This window comes from Odocoileus virginianus, chromosome 27 (genome assembly GCF_023699985.2).
Source record: "Odocoileus virginianus isolate 20LAN1187 ecotype Illinois chromosome 27, Ovbor_1.2, whole genome shotgun sequence".
Taxonomy (NCBI): domain Eukaryota; kingdom Metazoa; phylum Chordata; class Mammalia; order Artiodactyla; family Cervidae; genus Odocoileus; species Odocoileus virginianus.
This window is the reverse complement of record NC_069700.1, coordinates 8,499,365-8,519,712: the sequence shown is the minus strand read 5'-3', so window position 1 is coordinate 8,519,712 and position 20,348 is coordinate 8,499,365. Positions and strand designations below refer to the sequence as shown.

Here is a 20,348-nt window from a genome sequence, read left to right as displayed (position 1 = left end):
GACTTTCCTGGTGGTGCCGTGGATAAGAATCCACGTGCCAACATAGGGGACACGGGTCCCATCCCTGGGTCCACGAAGACCCCACATGCCTCAAGGCAACTAAGTCCATGGGCCACAACTATTAGCCAGCGTGTGGCAACTACTGAAACCCATGCACCCTAGAGCCCGCGCTCTGCAACAAGTAGCCCTGCTCACCCCCAACAAGAGAAAGCCCAAGCACAGTAACAACGACCCAGCGCAACCAAAAGCAAGCAATTTTAAAACAGTGATGATGCAGAGTCCTCTTTCGGTAACTGAAATGATATATAAATGTAAAGAGCCTAGAAGAGACTATCATTTAAGAGTAAGAGCCCACATATGTAAAACGACATCTGTACAAGTGCAGGAACACCCCGTAGGTGACTGCAACAGATTTTACCTTTGTGTTGTTTGCAATGAATGACTTCTAGGACAATATAATCATTTTCAAACAGGGGCAAACATTAAAGGCCCAAGTACGTATGGGGATTACATCTAGATTTTGTTTTCCCATGAAAATGAATCAATGACTGCAGTTATCATGGATAATTGAGGATACACCTGGCAGGAGAACGTATCTCGGAAAAATGGGTCCAAAGGCAGTATCCCCAGATGGCCTTCCACTGTTAGCAGGGGCTGGGTTTCATGCCCTGGCGGTGTCACTGGTAAAATGTGCAACCTTTGTTCCTAGACACCTGTTTTTCCCTCAGCTGTGAAATTCTGATTAGTGCAAGCTCACCTTTTTCCACTCGATCCTTACCAATTCCCTCCCACTACTGGATAGGACTTTAAATACTCAGCAAATATTTCCTAAACTGTGTGATGACAGAAAATTCAGCCTCTACTCATGTGGGATTAACAGGGTGAGATACATACAAACACTAATTTCAGAGAGGTAGTTGTGAGGAGGCAGGCTCACAGGAAGGAGGCTTGGCTCTGCCTGATGGGAGGAAGACAGTGGCAGGCTGTCCCATCAGGTCACAGAGAGGTCAGGGGAGGCTCGGCGGGACCGGGTAGACAATCGGCCCCAAAGCAAGCTGAGGAACCAGGATGTGCAAAGATCAGGAGGCTGGGTCAGCTGCGGTGGAAAGGGGAGCCCAAGCGCAAGGCAGAGCAAGGGCTTTGTATGCTGCGCCGAGGACAAACTTAGCTGAGACTTGATGCACTGAAGGAGTCAATGTTCACGTTCAAGGAACACTGAACACCTCTGTGGGAAGCTTCAGTGCTGCTCTAATCTGAGTCCTCAACCTGTCACTCTAAGGCCACCACCAGTCAGGTTCAGAAATCAGGTGCTGGACAACACAGAAGAGGTCCGCCCAGCAGAGAGGGGGCGGGAGGAGATCACACCACCGTCTGCTTGTACGGCGTGAGTCTCACGTGCACAGCAGCACTGTGCTATCTCAGGTGGGCAGCAGTGACTATGTTACACATCTTTTACATGTTTTTATTCAGATTCCTTTTCATTACAGGTTTATTACAAGATACTGAATATAATCACCTCCTAATCTTTAAAGCTTTGTTCTATATTCCAAAATGGACTTTAGAGTATCTGTTGCTCTTCATTTGGCTTGTTAAGAGGCAGAGAATTCATCTGATTTATTCATTTCTGAGTCAGCCTGGAAGGCTGCTGACAGGCCTCCTATCTCTAGGTTGGTGATTTCCAACTGTGTAATCATACCTTCTTGAGCATTTGTGCATTGTATGCAGTTTACAAAGTGCTTTCACATCAAAAATCTCACTGACCCTCCCAGCCACAAGTCTGTGAGGCGCATGGAACACGTTTTCCGGGGGAGGAAGCAGCTCAGCGAGGTTCTGTGGCTTGTCCCAGGTCACACAGCCAGCGCAACACAGGGCTCAACCCTGGGCTCAGCTCCTACTCCCAATCTTGTCCACTACCACAGAGGTGCCCTACACATTCAGAACAAGCCCCTCACAATCTGAGGCGCTGAGCTCCCTAAGCCCACATACAAGCCATGAGGCATGGACACAAAGCAGAGAAGACGCCGAGTCCAAAGAAGGTCGACGGCCAACTGCTGCTGAACAGAGGAAGCATTCACGCGGCGCCCCTCCTGCAAACCAGGAGGGGAGTAAACGCAAGAAACACATGCGCAGCCCTAATCCCTTCTCATTTCCTCCTGGCACCTGTTTCTGCCCCCACAGGCGCCGAACACTTCTAACAGCTGGTAGAAATGAGAACCGAGAGATAGCACACACAACCACTGTAGATCAAGCTCTAACCCAAATTCTGGTTGGGGGGAAAATGGAGAAAGAACACCCAGATTCAAGAAGAGAGCCACAAAAACAGGGTGCCAGAAAGTCTCCCAACATTCCCCTTGGGGGACTCAGTCACATCAACCAGAGGGTCTCTTGGTGGAAAAGTCCCACCCCACACCCTACCCAAAAATACTACTCGTTGTACCGGCGAAAATACGTGACAAGAGCCATGGAGGGAATACAAAGGGGCAAAATGTGTGGCTATAAATATGATGACCTTCTAGGACTCCTGGTAACGAAACACTGCTGCCAGTATTTCAATGCTCACTGCCTACCTCTTCATGGGTGGTGGAGCTTGACAGACTTACAAAATTAGAACTTAAAATCCAATTTAGGCCTTCTAGGCTGCACCAGCTCTCAGAATCAGCTCCCAAGACTGTCAGTAGGGTTCCCCTTTCTAAGGCCTTCATACATCCTATGAATATGTGAGTAATTACATGTAATGTTCTCATTACGCACGCAGCCTCATTAACACATCTGGGCAGCCTTTGTTGACTGCCCAGCCCAGACCCTGGTGAGGGCAAATGATTTCCCCCAGCAACCCGTGGTCCCCTAAGCAGCAAAAGTCAGGGGCAACAATAAAGTTGCCAGAAAAAGCATCGAAGCCTATTTGTCACAGCCCCTGCAAAACCAAATGAATTCAGAAGCCTGGAGAGCAAGCAAACACAGCCCAGGTCAGCTTTCAGGTGCACCGGACAGGATGGGGTGGGGGCACTTATAAAACAAGGAGCAAGCACCAGACGGGCCCCAGGGCAACTGGGACGTCATGGCTTTTTCCAATCAGGACTAAGGAGACAGGCAGCTGGGGAGAAGAGGGTAGCTCCACCAACTGGTGTTTAAAAAAACAACAAACACTCACTTGGAACAGATCCACTCCTACTAGAGGCTGAAAAACTGCCTCAACTTCCCCCCAACTTTCTCAAGTAAAAAAACCTCTCCAAAGGCTGCCAAGAGCCTCTCTTACGGCCTTTTCTCCACCTCCTGGGGCTACTCTGATCATTCCTTTTACCTCCAGTTCATCTGGACTAAAATATGGGGAGGAGATCCGCCTTTCACTCTCTGGCCAGGGTCTGCTGACCTCAGTTTTCCCTCTGTAAAATGGACTCAACAGTCTCTTCCTCTCCTGTGAGCGGTCATTCAGAACTCACTGGGTCTTCTCCTCACGATGCTAGTGTTTTCCTACAGTCCAAGCTCTTCTGGTACAATTCTTCAAATGGCAGAAAAAGTCCTAAGAGGCGTGGGCAAGCCCCCTCACAAGAGTAGTCAAATCTGTGGCCAGACAGACAAGGCGAAGTAGAAAGCAAGCCCAACAGAAGCACAGAGCCCAGGGCTGGAACCCAGCTGCCCATTCAGGTGGGCCCAAGACCTGGCCCTTAGGAACGGGATCCACCTCTTCAAAATGTGGGCCCCTCCCCACCCCACACATCCTGACAAAGAGAACGAGAGAACGAAAACAGACAAAAGCCACCTGCAAGAGATGGAGGACAGGACGGGCCAGGAGCAGGCAGATCAATCAACCGGGACCCGGTTCAGCTCTACTTTTGACAATTTTATTCCGAATCAAAAATGAATGAAAAACCCTTATTGCAAAATGTGAGACTGTCAGAAGGCCACAGGGTTGTTAGAAGTCAAGAAAAATTACACTCTAAAAGGATAAGGAAAAATTGCACTCAAATTGTCTTCTTAAAAACAGGAGACCAAAGTCATCCAAGTTCCCACCTCCTGGAATGCAAGTGGTCTGAGATGAAGGAGCAAGTGTGGAGAAGGCTTTATGGACACGCAAGGGACCCAAAACACCAAGTCTAGGGCCTGGAAAAGGAACCAAGGTTTGCAGAGCAAGGGCGGGCAGTCAGAGGAGCAAAGAGATCAGATACATGGGAGACAGAGAGAAGCAAGAGAAATGGACTCAGACAGCAACAACTGAAGTTCAACAGGTCTCCTTTCCATTAACAGGTAGGCTTAAGGATCTGAAATGGAACAGACCTTTACCATATCTCCTAAGGAAGACAAAGTAATTAAAGTTGCTGGATTACAAGATATAAGCTTCTGAACTCCACATAAATGAAGTGTAAAATCACTCATCTTTCTGCCCCCACCATCCTGGGAATGACACAAACTCTGAAAGTATTACAAATTACCTCAGCAGAGCCATTCTAACAGACCCACATTTTATCTGCGCTACCTGGCATGAACTAGATAAGGAAGTCTAGTTTAATATTTAGGGATTAAGGCTAAATATAATGGAAGCACTCTTACAGCTGATAGGGACCATAAGTTGGTTAGCTAACGTAAAGTTTGTTAAGCAGTAAATCTTTAATATATATGTGTATAGGTTGAGCATATACATATATACATACAAGTGAATGTAATGAACACATAAATATGCTTTTAGTTACAGATTTTCTTTAATTATTTATTTGACTATGCAAGGTCTCAGCTGCATCACAGAGGCTTCTACTGTGGTGTCCCAACTTAGCTGCCTCGAGGCATGCCGGATCTTAGTTCCTAAAACAGAGATCGAACCAGTGTCCTCTGCATTAGAAGAGGGATTCTTAACCGCTGGACCACCAGGGAAGTTCTTGTTACAGATAATTTTGAGAATTCGTGGTACTCCATGTCAAGCTTTTTTGTTTGTTGGGAAGGGAGTTCAGCCATAAATGAAGCTTGGTTCTTAAAATGGAACCACCTGCAAAGCAGAATGGGTGCGAAATCTTACAGATTTCTCCCAAGTCTTTTAAATAGCAGGCCCACATCTAATTTAACAATCTCGTTTTTACAGTAATTCACTTTTATCAAGGGTTCCCATTCAGCTTCAAGTTTTCATAGAAACCAACTCTTTTGTCACACTCGTTCAAAGGTTTATATAATATTTAACTGAAATTGCAGTAGGTCTAACTGGAATAACCAGATTTGGGAACAAACAACTGGCACCTGGCAAGCCTTCTATATGGGTAAGCGCCAAAGGGGACAGAGGCACACACTCCCCGGGCCTGCCCATTGGCAGGGAGCTTCATGCAGGGATGTCACAGCCAGGATGTCCTTCAGCCAGAACTGGGTAGGCTAGGTAGGTGGAAGGTGGTTAGTACAAGAGCTGTTGCTACGATCCTGGGAAAGATTTAGACACAGACCAGTAAAAGGAAGATCAGAACCACACAAGCAGAATTCCAAAAATGAAACTTCTTAGACTGAAAAACATATGGCTGAGTATTAAAAAGTCAGGTCCTCAGACCAGCATGACCAAGGGCAAACCTTAAAAATAAACCTAAAAACCCTAAAATAAACCTAAAGACCTTAAAAATAAACCTAAAGAATCTCTTCAGCATGCATTTACAATTAAAAAAAAAACTTGCAGCGAACTAGAAAAGTGTGCATCAACCAAAAAACTCAAAGTTCATCTTCACACACACACAAAAACCCCATAAGGCAAAAAAAAAAAAAAACAAAAACCAACAATGCCTACCTACAGCTAACAGAATCCTTCCATCCATACTGCCCTGGCAACATGAGTTGTACTCTATAAAAATACTGCCAGTGTAACACCTCTTAATTTTTACAATTCACTATGGAGTCTGAGCTGCCTACCTGAGCACTTCATGTCATTTTTCCAGATCCAGATTACTAACTCATTATGGTTCGCTTTACCAAAGTTGCCTATGTTTTGAGTGACATGTTTCATCCTTATTTTTCCATTAACCCTGTAATTTTTACTGTTCGATTTTGTAGGACTTGATGTTTTTCACCAACGCAGACACCATGCTACGTGAAATACAGCTCTGGTTACACAGATCTGGACTGTTCAGTAGGACAGCTTCATATGTTCAGTCACACGAAGCAATGACTTGTCCAAATTGAGCTGTCCTGTAAGGATCAAAAAAACATACTAGGTTTCAAAGACACAAGATGAAAAAACAGGTAGATTAGTATAGATTTCTATTTGTATTGATTATATGTTAAAATGATCATGTGTTCAGTATACTAGGTTAAATAAAACTCTCATTAAACTAAAAAAAAAAGTTCAGCTTAGCCTTTATTGAGTATTTCAATGTTAGGCTTAACATGACTTTCCCATATGTCTGAAAAGAAAAGGGTTCTATTTAAAATCTGAAAGACACTGGTTACATACTCCAAAAAATTTTTTTCTTTCTGAAGGAGGACATTTTAAATAACCTTTGGAGCAGGATATATATTAAGATTAACACTGGAGTTCTTTCCAAGGCATCTGGAAGTGAGTCAACAGCCCTCAGCCAAGCAACAAGAACTGGTCTGACCTCTTAGGACAGGAAACAGCCATGAAACCATCTAAGCACCAAGTAATTCTAGTTGGCCCTCTGGGCCAACGGCTGTGGGGGACACACAAGTCAGATACTTGTCTACAGTAAAGTAATAACCCAGGTAATCATAAATTGGATTATTTTTAAAGATGATTTTTTTTTTTTAAATTTCAGCAACACACTTCGGACTCTTAACAGTATTCCTTCCATAATCTCTCCAGACAGTGATTGTTGCTAAACTGTTTCTGCCCAGAGACTTATGTGAAAAAGAGAATGGGTTTTCTCCACTACTAGAAAGAGGAAGAAAGCAAGCCACCTCAACAGCTCAAAAAAGAAAAAAAATACAGCAATTAAATAAGGTATGCACGTTCCCCCCACACCAGAACCATAAATCAGTTAGGTGTAAAATGGTGGGGGGGGGGGGGGGTGGGGACCAACTTATAAATCCTACATTTTGGTGTAGTTCTACTTTTTCTCTCCACAATTTTATGCAATTAGAGTACACTTTGCTTTTGAATCTTGTAACACAAACTTTTCCCACAGTTTTCAATCACACTGCACTTTTAAATCAGAAAATTAAATAACTAAAATTTACAGTCTAGTGTTACAAATTCTTGAGCTGTCCTAGAAATCAAACTGGTAATTTGTTTTCCTGCTAACTGCATGAATCATATCTTTATGTGGCAAAAGATTTCTATTTCAAACTCACACCTTCTATAAAGCATCAAATATCAAATAGTTTTGAAGTCTAGGTATCTTATCTGTTACACTCGACAGCAATAACCAACCAGTGGAGTGACAGGAATGGCATAAAATACCCATAGAGCAAAACATGTAACTTTTTACTGTCCAAGTGGACTGGGGCTTTGAAAGGCAAATGTTTTCAGTTATTTAAGGTACTGTAGTGGGAATCGTGCCCAGCAATTAAGACAGGATTACACTGCAATTTATGAGTTTTTCAAAAACGTCATTTAATATGAAATATAACAATCATTTTTCCCAAAGCTTGCCATCTACAATCCCACCCCCAAACTCTGTTTTGCTAAAGCAATAAACTAAACGGCAACGCGGCAGGCATCTAAGGCTTTGGAGACCAATTGTAGGGAATGTGCTGCCTTCCACCAGCTCAATAATTTCATCTTACAAAGAAACAGAACAGTTTTACATCTTCCACGCACATCATCTCACGGACGCGATCTCTGATAAAGTGAAAAGGCAAAAGCATGTATTACTTTTTCTATTTTACATAAGAGTAAATAAACCTAGATTTCCTGCCTCTCATGTACTCGTTCTGAAGAACTGAGCCCAGGACACCTTAGACTTGCAGTCCAGGGCTCTTCAAAGGACACCTACCAATGACTGGTGGTCTTCCGTCTGCACCAACCCATGAACTACTCCATAGGCCTAGAGCTGGCATAGCGAATAAGTGCCACTCTGGTGTTTCAAGGCTTCCAGAAAAACCAGCAGCTGATGCCGTGCAGCATCGCCCCGCCACATCCTGCCGTGACATCCCCAACACGACTTAAAGTTGACAAGGTGGCCAAACCCATCACGCTGTTCTCCTGCAAAGCCAAGCTGCCCCACTTAAGTTTCCCTGCTTTTGCAAAAGCATTGACTTTGAGAAAGCACGACCACCACCGCAATAATGACACAGCCGTCAGCAGACCTGGAAACAGAGGAAGCGAAAACGTTTTCGCAGACAGGAGGCGTCTTCGGCCTGCTGCCCACCCCCGAAACGGAACCAGAGCAGGGTCAGGGGCGCTCGCCAGGGGACCACAGGCTCCCAGCGGCTCCCTGCGCTCACCTGGAGGACAGCGCGGCGCTTCGCGGCGGAAGGCCGAGGCCGATCGCATCCTCCTCCTCCTCCTCCCGCGCGGCAGCCCCCGCCTTCGCACCACCGCTCCCTCCGCCCCCGCAGCCCCGCCGCGCTGGAACCTCCCGCCCGACTTTTGACGTCACGGAGGAGGAGAAGGTTCCACCCGGGCCCGTCCCTTTGTGACGTCACAATGACAACAGAACCCGGCCTGAGCGTCCGGGAACCCGGAGCCGCGGGGAGCGGAGGAAGGGGGCGGAGGCCGGCGCGAGGCGGGGGAGGAACCCGGGGGCGGGGAGGGGGCGCGCTGACGTCTAGCCGGCTTAACCTGTTGCTCCCGGGCCCGCAGTGGAGCCGGCGGGCCAGGCCGCGGGGAGCCGACCGCGCCGCCGCCGCCATGCTCGGCCGTGCGCGCGCTGGGGGGCGCCCGCCACAGCCGAGCGCTGCCCGCCCCCTCCCCGCCACGCCCCCGCCGCGCTCCCGCCCCTCTCGCCGAGCCGCGCCGCCCCCTCCCCAGGCCGACCGGGCGCACCGCCCCCGCGCCCCACCCACCCATCCGTTCTCCCGCCCGCCCACCCGCCCCGAGCCCGCAGCCCGTAGCCCGCCCCCTACAGGCCGCCCGCGGCCTCCCAGACCCGGCCCACCCCGCCGCGACCCCCACGCCCCCCCCCCGCTGCCGCACCGGCTCGAGCACGTCAGGAACACAGGCTCCGCTCCCCGAGCGTTAACTCGTGCTCTGCCTCCTGCGGCCGCCGCCAGCCGCAGGCAGGCGGCCGGACGCCCGGAATCGACACAATCCGCTGACCACCAGGAACAAAAAATCCCACCCCACGTCGCTCCCCAACTTAGCGAGGGCTGGGATGGGAGCGGGGGTGGCTCTGGTCCAAGTTCTACCCCCCTTTTTGCTTTGTGGCTGCACCCGGATCGGACGTGCCCCGGGAAGGCGTCCACGCTCGCAGGCAAGCTTGTCTCCCTGCAGTTTCTACAGCCCGAGTTTAAACTAGTCCTTTGCATTCTCCTCAGCCCTCTGCAATGCGGATGTATTTTAATTCTTATATTCTTTAGGGAACAGCGTTTTAAGTTGGGCTTGATTATTTAACCTTGCATTTCTTTCATAGTTGAAGTTTATGTGTCTAGGTTAGGATCAGCCCTCAAGAAGAGGTATTCAGCTTTTCCATTAAATCTATTTTTTACAAAACCAGTGCCCCGAAGGTCATCTCCCATTACACATATCATAGTGCTCAAAAAGGGAAAATATTAACACCAATTTGTCCACCCGAGTTAAATCAAACTTTCTTATAACACTGCTTTATTCCTAATGTGTGTTCATTCGGCCTTTTTTTTTTTAATGGGTTCTTTGATTTAAAGCATGCAGCTAATCACCGATCACTAGAGTGCATATTTGGTTAATCCTCGGTCCCCCCTCTCCTCTCCCTCCCCCCAAACTTAAAAAAAAAAAAGCCACCACACACAAAACAAAAACACTCCCCATGCCAATCAAAACGTAGCTGTACTATGCACAAAACAAATTTAACTATTCCAAACCATTTAAATCTCGGAATAATCACCAAATTTCAGAAGCCCAGTTAACTGGGAGAAATTAATTGTAGTCACTTACATTTACATTCACATGCCTACTTAAAAACGTTAACTATATTCTATGTCTTTTTCCCCTAAAACTGGAAACCATGAATTTTTAAACAAAACCAGTCCCATTATTAAAGTCAATCCCAACAAATGCATTCCCTGTAACATGATTCCCAACTGGTTTATGTCGCGAACCAAATAAGCCAAAACGACCACATACATTAAATTTGATGTGCCAGTGCAAGGAACAAGATCGCCATAATCGGACCCTCGATTACAACTTAAAGGGCTTCCAACACACACGCGTTACACGATTTCCCAAATAACATTAATAATAATAACACAGACTCATTTGCATGCAAAGTGCAATATGGGGACAAATCCGCCCGAGAATGCAGTTTAGTTATATTACCGCAGCCCCCACCTCCCCGAGTAGGCTCCACCAAAATCCCCTGCCTTTCATCTAAAACTAGATTATGGTTGTGTCATTCGAGGTCAATTTATTCACTGGAGGTATCGCTACACCAATCTGTTTTTTCATCCAAACTAGGCAGACACGACTTTGCCTGAAAAGCCTTCTTTCAGAAAAGAAAGAAACAGCCTTATCGGACGCTGTATTTCAAACCCTTCAGCTGCAGAATTATCTATAAACTTGACATTCACAGCCATTGCTTAAAACTACAAGTCAAAGGATGTGTTGTTAGGAGCACTTACGTATTTCTTCTGGATGATATTCCTCTTGGGTCTTTCCTTGCTCATTCTGAGATCCAAATGCTGATTGCAAAAGGGGACAATTGCTTCATGAATTTAAAGCCGTCAGAAATTTGCAAAAAAATATCTTGGTGGTTTTTATTGTTGTTGGTGGTGGCTGATCTTGTAATCCGACTTTTCTTCCTCTTTCCCCAAAGCCTGATTCGCCTTGAAATAAATCCGAAATTGGGAAGGGAAAAAAAAAAAAGCCAAAGACGAAGCAAACAAAAAAAAAATTCACTTTAGTAAAACACTCATAATGGAAAATTTCCCCCGAAACACACACACACAAAAAAAAACCGACGCCCTTCACTCCCCCCCCTTTTTCCTCCAAAAACTACATCAGCGAAACGTGAAGGTCCTTAGTGTCTGAGCTGTAGTTACATCTTGGAAAAGAAAAGGGAAAGATAAATAAAAAATGTTGGAAGTCACGTTTGTGCTGCAGCAGCAGTGCGAGCAGAAGAGTCAACTCCAGCGGCGGCGGCGGCGGCGGCGGCGGCAGCACCACAGCGAGGGCTCGCCGAGTCTCTTTTTTCCAAGCCCCCTAACCAATGAGAGAGAGGCTATCCAGCCCAACTTTAAATGGACTCTGCTTTTATACAAGTTAGGGCTCCTCGGATAATTCCCCACCGGACGTCAGCCGAAAACTCCCACAGCTGGGCCACCAGGCGCCCGCCTACTCCAGTGCCGACCGCCCCTGGCCCAGCCCACAGGACCCCCATGGCCCCGTCGACGAGACACCCGAGAGGCCTCCACGAACCCTTCCCGGGCTACCCTGCAGGCATCGCTCCCACGCCGAGCCTAAGACTGGAATTGAGAGAGGCTCCCTAGCTCAATGCATGGCACGCTCGGTCGCTCCACCTCACCCCCTTTCCCCAGCTTGCCGCTCACCCCTCGGCAGCCACAACGCTAGCCCCCGCCACGCAGCGTGTCTACCTGCAGCCGGGCTGCTGGGTGCCAGTGCCCCAGGACGCCTGGCCCCGGGGAGAGCCGCCTATTCCCGGGGCACCTTAGAATGGTCCCCTTGATCTTCTGGAAGTTGTAGTCCCTCGACTACAAAATGGCTATGGCCATGGGCGCTGGGAACTACAGTTCCCAGCCTGCCCCGCAAGCCTGTCGCTCAACTCCCCACCCCACCTCCCCGCCCCCGCCCCCCTCGCCGGCCCTGCCAACAAACGCTTGGACGTGTCCCGCGTGTGACACTGAGCGAGGCCGGCTCGGGATTGGCCCGCAGAGCGTGTGGTCCGCGAGCGAGGAACTCCCCACGCCGGCCCGCCCCCGCCCCCGGCCGCGGCCCCCCTCCCCCGGCGGCGGCCGGCCCCCTCCCCGCGCGCCCCGCCCCCACCCGCGGCGCGAACCGCCTGTGGAATCGAGGAATCGCGCGCGCGCGCGCGCCGGCCCGCGCCGAGCGACGGGGGAGGGACGCGCCGCGTCCCGGGGGAAGGCCTCGGAGCGTGGCGGCGCGGGGGGCGGTGTCGGCTAGGGGTTGGAGCCCGTCCTGAGGAAAACTGGGCCACGCACCAAGAGGAATCCTCGGTGCGAACTAGTTGATCGGCGGCGCCTGCTGCCTCGGCGGCACAGCCGGTGTCACCTCAGGACACCGCCTCGCGTCTCCACACGGAGCGTGCTGCGGTCGGGCTCGGGGGGAGCCCGAGGTCACCTCGCGGAAAGGCCACCTCCCGGCGCGGCACGCGGCCTGGCGGCCGAGGATGTAGTCGGGGGTGGGGGGACCCCAAAAGGGAAGCCCCGGCCGCCACCTCCTACCAAAAAAAAAAAACAAAAAAAAATCATCACCGTCTTTTAAGATATCGCGCTGGATCTTGGCTGGTCCCGGCGTCTCGCGTCTGGAGTGCCTGTTAGCGAGGCTACAACGTTGAGGGGAAACGAGTGGAATATGGAGTCCAAGCCACACAGACCCGCACACCGTGAGGAAGCGTCTGGAACGCCGAGTGCCGGGAATACCACCCGCGGTAGCCACGCGAGAATCCGCGTTCTACCTGCCTCTGCCCCCTGTTGTGCTCATTTAATCGTTGATCTAAATGAAGGAGGCAGCCCCGGTGTCTCTCTTCGGCCTTCGCCTTATTAGCTACTTCAAGTCTCTCTTAGCCAGTCTGCATTGTTAATTTCCTTATTCGCACCGTAAATGTAGAGTAGTGATGTTTTAAAGAATCTCCTCTCGGGCAGTTCTTTTAAGAAACGGGAAGTGGAATTTAGTACGCCTTCATATTCATTCCTATACGTTCAATTCTCCTTCCCATCCCCTAGATTCTCCTTATGTAGGAAGTATCATAATCGTTAGGTTTTATCTACAGCAGCGTTTGAAGAGTCAGTGTTTGAAGTGTTTGAGGAATGTCTAGAAAGGTCTCAAACTGGAGGTGAGAGACCTGTCATACCACCCTGGGCCCTTTCCTAAAAGGTACGGGATGGCTCCTCTGAGCTGGTCAATTTCCTCATCAACAAATTAGTGATCATCACATCCTATGGAGTGTTTTATGTAATAATGTTAGCCCAGCTAAGAAACAGACACGTTATTAAAAGATTTCTGTAAATCAAAGTTTTGGTTTTGCTGCGCAGCATGGTATGCTGGATCTTAGTTCCCTAATCAGGGATGGAACCTGTGGCCCTGAAGTGGAATCCAGAGTCCTAACGTTGGGTCACAAGGGAATTCTCAATAAAGTGCTATTTTAAAATGCTTTTTAATTATGACTTTACCTTTTTTTAAAAGATCTGCTTTCTAAATTGAAATAATGTGTCATATGTTGATTTCAGTCATAAAAATAAATGACCTTCTGTGCCTTCATATGGCACATATCCTGAAGGACCCAATAGAACAGATTTCATTTTTCCATACTGGCCACCCAAGTGACTTTATACAAGTGACTTTTTACAATGAGGTGGTTTCAAGAGACTTTCTGATTATTATGACCTGAATACTGGCAGTCTCCACTTCTCCACACTCAGGGTTTTAGCCAGCTCTCAGGAGGTTTAATGTCAGATCTGCCCTTCCCCAGGCAAAATTCTTAAGAACAAAGGTGGGTTTCTTCTAGGTTCTCTCAGCTAGCCTCTGAGGCTAAGCTTCTCTGTCCCCAGGCAGAGAACTCCCCTGCTGAGCTACCAACTCCAGGTCACCACATAAAAACCATTCTAGTTGAGGCTGGAGGGCAGGCGAAAGGAAGGAATTTGCTCATTTCCAAAAGATTTGGATAACATTCATGTTGTTTTCCCTGAAAAGGAAAATAGACTGGTCTTTTTAGGGGTTGAAAGCCTTTCGTGTTGTGGAAGTAACTATCTCCTGATGAACTTCCTTTTACCTTCCTGTCTTTTTCCTCCTCTTTTTCGTTTTCTATCAGTGAATTATCACTCTTTCTCCTGATGATTTTAACCCTTCCAGCACTTTTCGTGACCTATTCAAGTCGTGGTGTGAGGAATGCGAGGGTAGGGGAAGACCTCACTAGGTACAGTGTTGCTACAGGACCTGTATGCCAGCACTGATCTCATCTGAAGACAGCACTCAAAAGTCCTTTGTTAAGAAGCACACAGCTCAGTAGAAAAGGCAGACTCATGACTGATTACGATACCTCTGAAAAGTACTGTATTTGCACTATGAAAAGGTGGCAAAGGGAATGCATTACTGAGGTGACCAGGAATGAAGGAGTTTTGAAGGATGAGTAGGAGTTCAGCAGTTTGAAGTATGCTGAGCAACTTTACTGCATAAAAAAAAAATCCTTGAGACCTAAAAAAAAAAAAAAAAAAAACAGCCACACTCATGAATGGGATTCTGTTTTGTTTAGAAGTAACCAAAGATAAAACTGAGAGGTGAACAGGAGCCAGAACCAGAAAGGCTCTGAATGCCACTTTGGACTTTGCCTGTAAGCTAAAAAGAAGCTCAGAAGGATTTTCACTAGAGGGATAAAGCGGCTTTGCGTATTTGAAAAGTGATTCTGATTGTGAGAGATGAAGTTAAGGATTGAAGGAAAGAGAGGTAGAATCCAGTTGCAATGTACTTGCATAAATAAGATGAGAAATGGTTATGATCTGAATCGAGCAGCAGAGGAAAGAGCAGAGAGAGCAGAGAACAGGTTGAGAAATATTTAGAATGTCAAAAGTCAACAGGACTTGGGAACTGGTTAGCTGGAGGGAATGGTGACTAATCGGGCAGAGTCTTAAAATCATTCCTTTAATCTTACCTTTTATGCTCTTAATTAGGTCAATTATCCATCATAGGAAGACTGGGAACATGATGGATGTGAAAGAGGAAGAGGTAACAAACAGGAATAAAAGCAGGCCCTTACTATTCGGGGTACACATCTGTATGGGCAACCATACTGAATCAAGCAGTCTAGTCCTCCACTTGATATCCTATAAGAAATGACAAGGAAAGAATTAAAAAGTAAATAAAGACCAAGGACAGAAGAATAACACACAGTCCTACATTATATGCATATTGAAACTTCCCTCTTAATGCAAGGAATGACACGAATTATCCTAGGTGTTTTCAAACATGAATCAACTACAAGTTTCTCCTAAGAAACAACTCGGGGTTCATCTTCTGCAGAAATCCTGCCTTAACAGCCCATCTTCCCCTACTACCCTTTGTATAAGATACTTACATCCTTACATTCTCCAATTTTGTCTTATGTTCCCATCTCCTCTCCAAATAAAGAAATAAGCTTTCTAAAATCAGAGACAATGTTGTCTACTTCTCATATTCTCTCTGAAGCTCCAGAAACTTCTCAGAATTTGAAAGGGTCCAGTAATGCTTACTGATGAATATTTCACCCAAACTATAATGCCTGACTATTTAGAGTATTGCCAGCCGCTTAGTCTGTTGACTTATCATCTCCAATTCTGTTTTGGAGCACCACTGTTTTTCCTCTTACAGTATCCAAATTCAACATAGTGCTGTATACTCCTTAAGGCCCCATCTCCAGTCTTACCTCCAGTTGAGCCTGGCTACTGGGCTTCCTCACTCCTGAATTCTCATTGCCCCTGTTACTTCAGCCACATTTTTAAAAAATAAAACTTACAGGGACTTTGCTGGTGGTCCAGTGGGTAAGACTCTGAACTCTCAATGCAGGGGGCCTGGGTTCCATCCCTGGCCAGGGAACTAGATCCCACATGCATGCCACAACTACAAAGTCCACAGGCCTCACAAAAGATCCTGAGTGCCACAACTAAGACCCAGCACGGCCAAAATAAATTATTTTTAAAATAATAATTATATAAGTTTTGAGACGATGTTTGGATATGCATACTCATTTTGATATAGCTGTTACAGTCAAGCTAATTATCATATCCCTCATCTCGAATGGTTACCTTCAGCCCCATTTTTGAGCTTTTAAACTTTGCTCCATGTCGTCTTGTTTTCTGATTATATCATTTGTATGTCTCACCTCATTAGACTGAAAATTTCATAGGGCCATGTTTTGTCTCACACTGAGGCAGCCGTTGGGCAATAAAGTCCATCACTGGGTGGGAATCAGATATTCCTAACATTAATCCTGAGTGACCTTAAGCCATTCATTTGACCCCTGTGGGCCTTCACTTTATCATACATAAAATGAAAGGGTCAAATTCAATTATCACCAAAGAAACTTCTGGATCAAACATGCTCTAATCCTACCTTGACCTTGTTCCCCCAAGTAGACTTAAATACCTAATTGTTAGGTAAGAATTACTAGGGCAAATATCTTTATATGCTTATACATAATTCATTGCCTAATACAACCTTATATATCTCTGTGATATCTGATGACATCTTTTACCCAGACCTCCTGCCTCCATATCCCGTGTGCAGGCCACCTCCCTCATTTTCAAAAATGTGATTCAAGACACATTATTCCATGAAATGTTACCAGGTACTGAAAGAAAAGGATTCTTTGAGGAAATAGATTTACAATTTCTAACTTCTCTGAAGGTACTTTATTGTAGAGTTTAAAATCCCTAAGAGGCATATAGTTTTCCAAACCAGCTTGGCCACAGAAGCCTTCTTTTTTTTAAGGAGCTGGTATCTATGAAACAGTCTCAGAGACATGCTTTAACCAATATGATAAATTTATGCTTCAGAAATGATTGCTGACAATAATTCTTATCTAAGTGACTGAATATTTTTATGTGAAGTTTCTAATTTTATATAGGTCTATCTTGGTATGTAGGGAGAAGAGAGTTAGGAGGAGGGATACACAAAATAATCTTTGACTGACATGAGGTTTATAAATAACTATAAGCCAGTGTACTTAGAAGGTGGGGGCTTCTATTGAGAGAAGGTAGAACAGCTATTTCAAGCTGAGATTTGCGAGAGTATTTTAAAACACACTGGGAGGTAAACTGAGAAGTAAACAGCCTTCTTAAGAGTGAGTGATGTCAAGGAGACATTAGTTCTTTTTGTTATTCACTGCTTCCTGTCCCTGAATTTACAGTCTTATTTGTTAAGCTTCAGTTAAATGCCAGAGCACAAACCAGACACAATAAAATGATACTTTATCCTGGTTGACAATAGACCTTGTTTAGACAAATCACTGAAAGTCCTTGGTTCTTTGGATTTTCTAAAAAATTCTGGACTATCATTACTATTCTGCTTAGATTATGTCTTGTGTTATTGAAAGAGAGCTGGCCCTGATTCAGAAACTCTCTGGTAAGGCAGCCAAGATGGGAAACCTGCAATTCCTAAAAATAGAAGTTACTGTTTATAATAATACTGCACTCTGTGTTTGGGGGGAAGAAATCATATTGGTGATCAAGTAAACCACAGGTTTTATGATGAGGAAACTGAGGCAGAGAGAATTATGAGTAGGCCGGGAAAGAGGGAAGGAATTGCATTAATCAAGACACCTTCTGTTGCAATTAAATGAAGCCCAAATGAAAATGCTAAGGGAATAGAGGGGGCAGAGGGGTTTGCTTCATCTGACCGGGGAGTCCGGAGTCCTAGTTTCGGGGCTACTAATGATGCCCTCGTCTCCCCCACCTGCTTCCTGCTCCTTCTCTCTTTATTCATCTCAGCAGTTCTTTCTTCTATCAGCAGCTGGTGAAGATGGCTCCAAAGAAAACTTGTTTCTCACCATGGACATGGGGGTGGAGCACGATGTATTATCAGGAGGGGTGGGAGAAAAACATTCTAGGCGGCAGAAAAGCGGTAGCAATCACAGCCTACCAAAGGAATCATCAGTTCTTTGCTTTGTCAGGGCTGCAGAAGGGAGGGAGATAGGAGAAAAAAGTATCAGTTCCCCATCAGAAACCTAGAGGTGTGTTTGATTCAAGACCAGCCCAGCTCAGCCCCTGGGCTACATCCTCTCCTTCACCCCAACTTCCACAGTTTGAGGTTTTCACGGACACATAGCCGAAATGCTAGTTAATATCCATATCAGACGCTCTGCCCAGGGCTCCATGTGCTGCTAAACAAAAACAGATCCTATCTCCTGCAAAATTGTAACATCTGCAGAGATTATGTTCTTTTCTGAAATCTTAATGTTTCCAAAATCCCAGATTCATCCGTATTTTTACAGAAACCCAGGACCATTTTTCTTTCTGATCGAACACACATACACAGAGTAAAACAGAAGAGAATCGGACATCAGCAGTTATACTGCGACTAGAAATTAGTAGGTTATTAATTTCCAGATGTCTGTCTTTCAGTTGTCAAGTATTCATGAAAAAAAAAAATTATTTGTTGAACAAAGGATATAAAATTGAATAAAACGAACCCTGTCCTCAAAACACACATACTAAGCACCAAGAGTCTTCCCTCGTGAAGGGAATGTCAGGGAAGACATTTGAAGAAAGTAGGGGGCCTCTGGGCTCTACTCAACTGAGAGCTGGCCATGAGCTACTTAGGTCCTGAGCCCCCCCCACCCAGCAGGCTACAGAAGAGACCCCATTCCTTAACTCCATTCCATCCTCAGCCTCAAGAATCCAGAAGGTCGGCCTCCTCTCCCTTTTTTTCCCCTTTCCTTTTCGCTTTCACTTGTTCATTGATTGATTCATTCAATCGTTCATTCATTCATCCAAAGAGTGAGTACCCAGTGCCTTCTTAGAATGCTCCTCTGACTCTGCACTGTCCCCCCTGATTCCTTGCAGTCCTCCTGAGGGAGCCAAGTAAAGCCCAACAGTCCTCAGACGTGAAAGCACCTGGGGTGAGAAAAAGGGAGGAGGCAGTGAACCCAGGTGAAGTCCAGGAAAACTGGGACAAGGCCAAGGGACCCTCGTTGTCAGAATCTGGCCTTTATTACTACAAAATGCCAATGCCTTTTTGTGCCCATGTGTACATGTGCGTGAGATAAGGGAAGTGAGGGGCTTTCAAACAGTGTGCAGTATCTTGGAGGGTTGTAGGCATTTATAATTGTAGAGAAAGAGGAAAAACTACAGCATCGAGGTGATTATTTAATATAGTAGAGCTGACAGGTGAGATTGGAATCTGAAGGCTTGGGGCTCAGTCTCAGTTCTTTTGTGACCTTGGACAAGTCACTTTGCTAGGCCTTACTTTCTTGTGAAGAAGGAGACTGTGACTTAAATGCCCTCCCAAATCTACTATTCTATGATTCTATACAAATCAATACTAATCTGGGTAATTTAAAATCAGACTAATTTTACACACGGTTAATGTTGAAAATTTTAAGTACAGCAGTAAATTCTTACATAGACACACACTGCAAAAATTGTGAGCAACAGGTCATGCTGTGTTCCTGATATATGAAAAGCCATGCTTATCAAAAACCTATGAAAAGATAGGCAGACAGACAGGTAGGTAGATAGTCACAGGTCATGCTGAAGGCACTCTGTTTGGGTCAGTATGTTTGAAGAGGAGATTAGGGTCCCAACTGATAGGAGAATCCTTATCACCCAAGCAACTTGGAACCCAGAATAGGTCCCAAGAAATTCTCTCAACCTAGAGGGCAGGAGGTAACAGGAGGAAAGAGGCTAGATTTTCTGAAATTACTACAGCACAGATCCTTGGAAATTTCTCAGCCACGTTTATTAATTACATTTTTGGCTGTGTGGGTTCTTTACTGCCATGTGGGCTTTCCTCTAGGTGTGGTGAGCAGGGACTACCCTCTAGGTGGGGTGTGCGGGCTTTTCATTGTTGTGGCTTCTCTTGTTGAGGAACACAGGCTCTAAGGTGCGAAGACTTCAGCAGGTGCAGCACGTGGACTCAGTAGTTGCAGCTCCCAGGCTCTAGAACACAGGCTCAATTGTTGTGGCACACAGGCTTAGTTGCTCTGAGGCATGTGAAATCTTCCTGGATCAGGGATCAAACCTGTGTCTCCAGCATTGGCAGGCAGATTCTTTACTTTTGAGCCACCAGGAAAGCCTTCAGCCATGTTAATATGCCTGCAGCTGTCCCAGACTTCTCCAGGTCTCAGACATGATCAGAATCTCCTTCCTTACACTCTCCATTCACCCACTTACAAGGTACCTAGCCCTTACCTAGCAAAGTACCTCCATATGGTACATAAATGCTTCTGAAATAAATGAATGGAATTTGACACTGTGCCAGCGATCGCTTTGTTCACAAATAATTCTTTGCATCTGGAGTGCTCTTTCAAAGAGGTCAGCTCCCACCAAGGAGTTGCAATTATTGAGGAAGTGAAACTGATTGACAAGTGCCACTTAAGAGATCTCCATTTTACTTCGCAGCCAGC

The 20,348-nt window shown here is 46.2% G+C and overlaps 1 protein-coding gene and 1 long non-coding RNA gene across 5 annotated transcripts in view; one reads left to right on the top strand and one right to left on the bottom strand.

Annotated features, from left to right (window-relative positions):
* The window catches only part of JARID2 (jumonji and AT-rich interaction domain containing 2), a 230,817-nt gene extending 218,209 nt beyond the window's left edge, over window positions 1-12,608 (bottom strand). The window contains exons 1-2 of one of the 4 annotated variants that reach the window (XM_070457079.1): window positions 12,508-12,608; window positions 10,678-10,881 (exon numbers count right to left, since the gene is read on the bottom strand). In XM_070457079.1, coding sequence (XP_070313180.1) covers window positions 10,678-10,722 — 45 coding nt within the window. In that variant the 5' untranslated portion in view covers window positions 10,723-10,881; window positions 12,508-12,608. Of the gene's footprint in view, window positions 1-8,367; window positions 8,462-10,677; window positions 10,882-11,145; window positions 11,436-11,649; window positions 11,826-12,507 lie in introns of those variants that run through there. The other 3 variants (XM_070457078.1, XM_070457080.1, XM_070457081.1) reach the window with 3 other exon arrangements.
* Window positions 12,158-12,772, top strand: LOC110149410 (uncharacterized). The gene is made up of 2 exons (XR_002317459.2): window positions 12,158-12,249; window positions 12,519-12,772. It is a non-coding gene; the product is annotated as an uncharacterized lncRNA (long non-coding RNA).
* The last annotated feature ends 7,576 nt before the right edge of the window (window positions 12,773-20,348 follow it).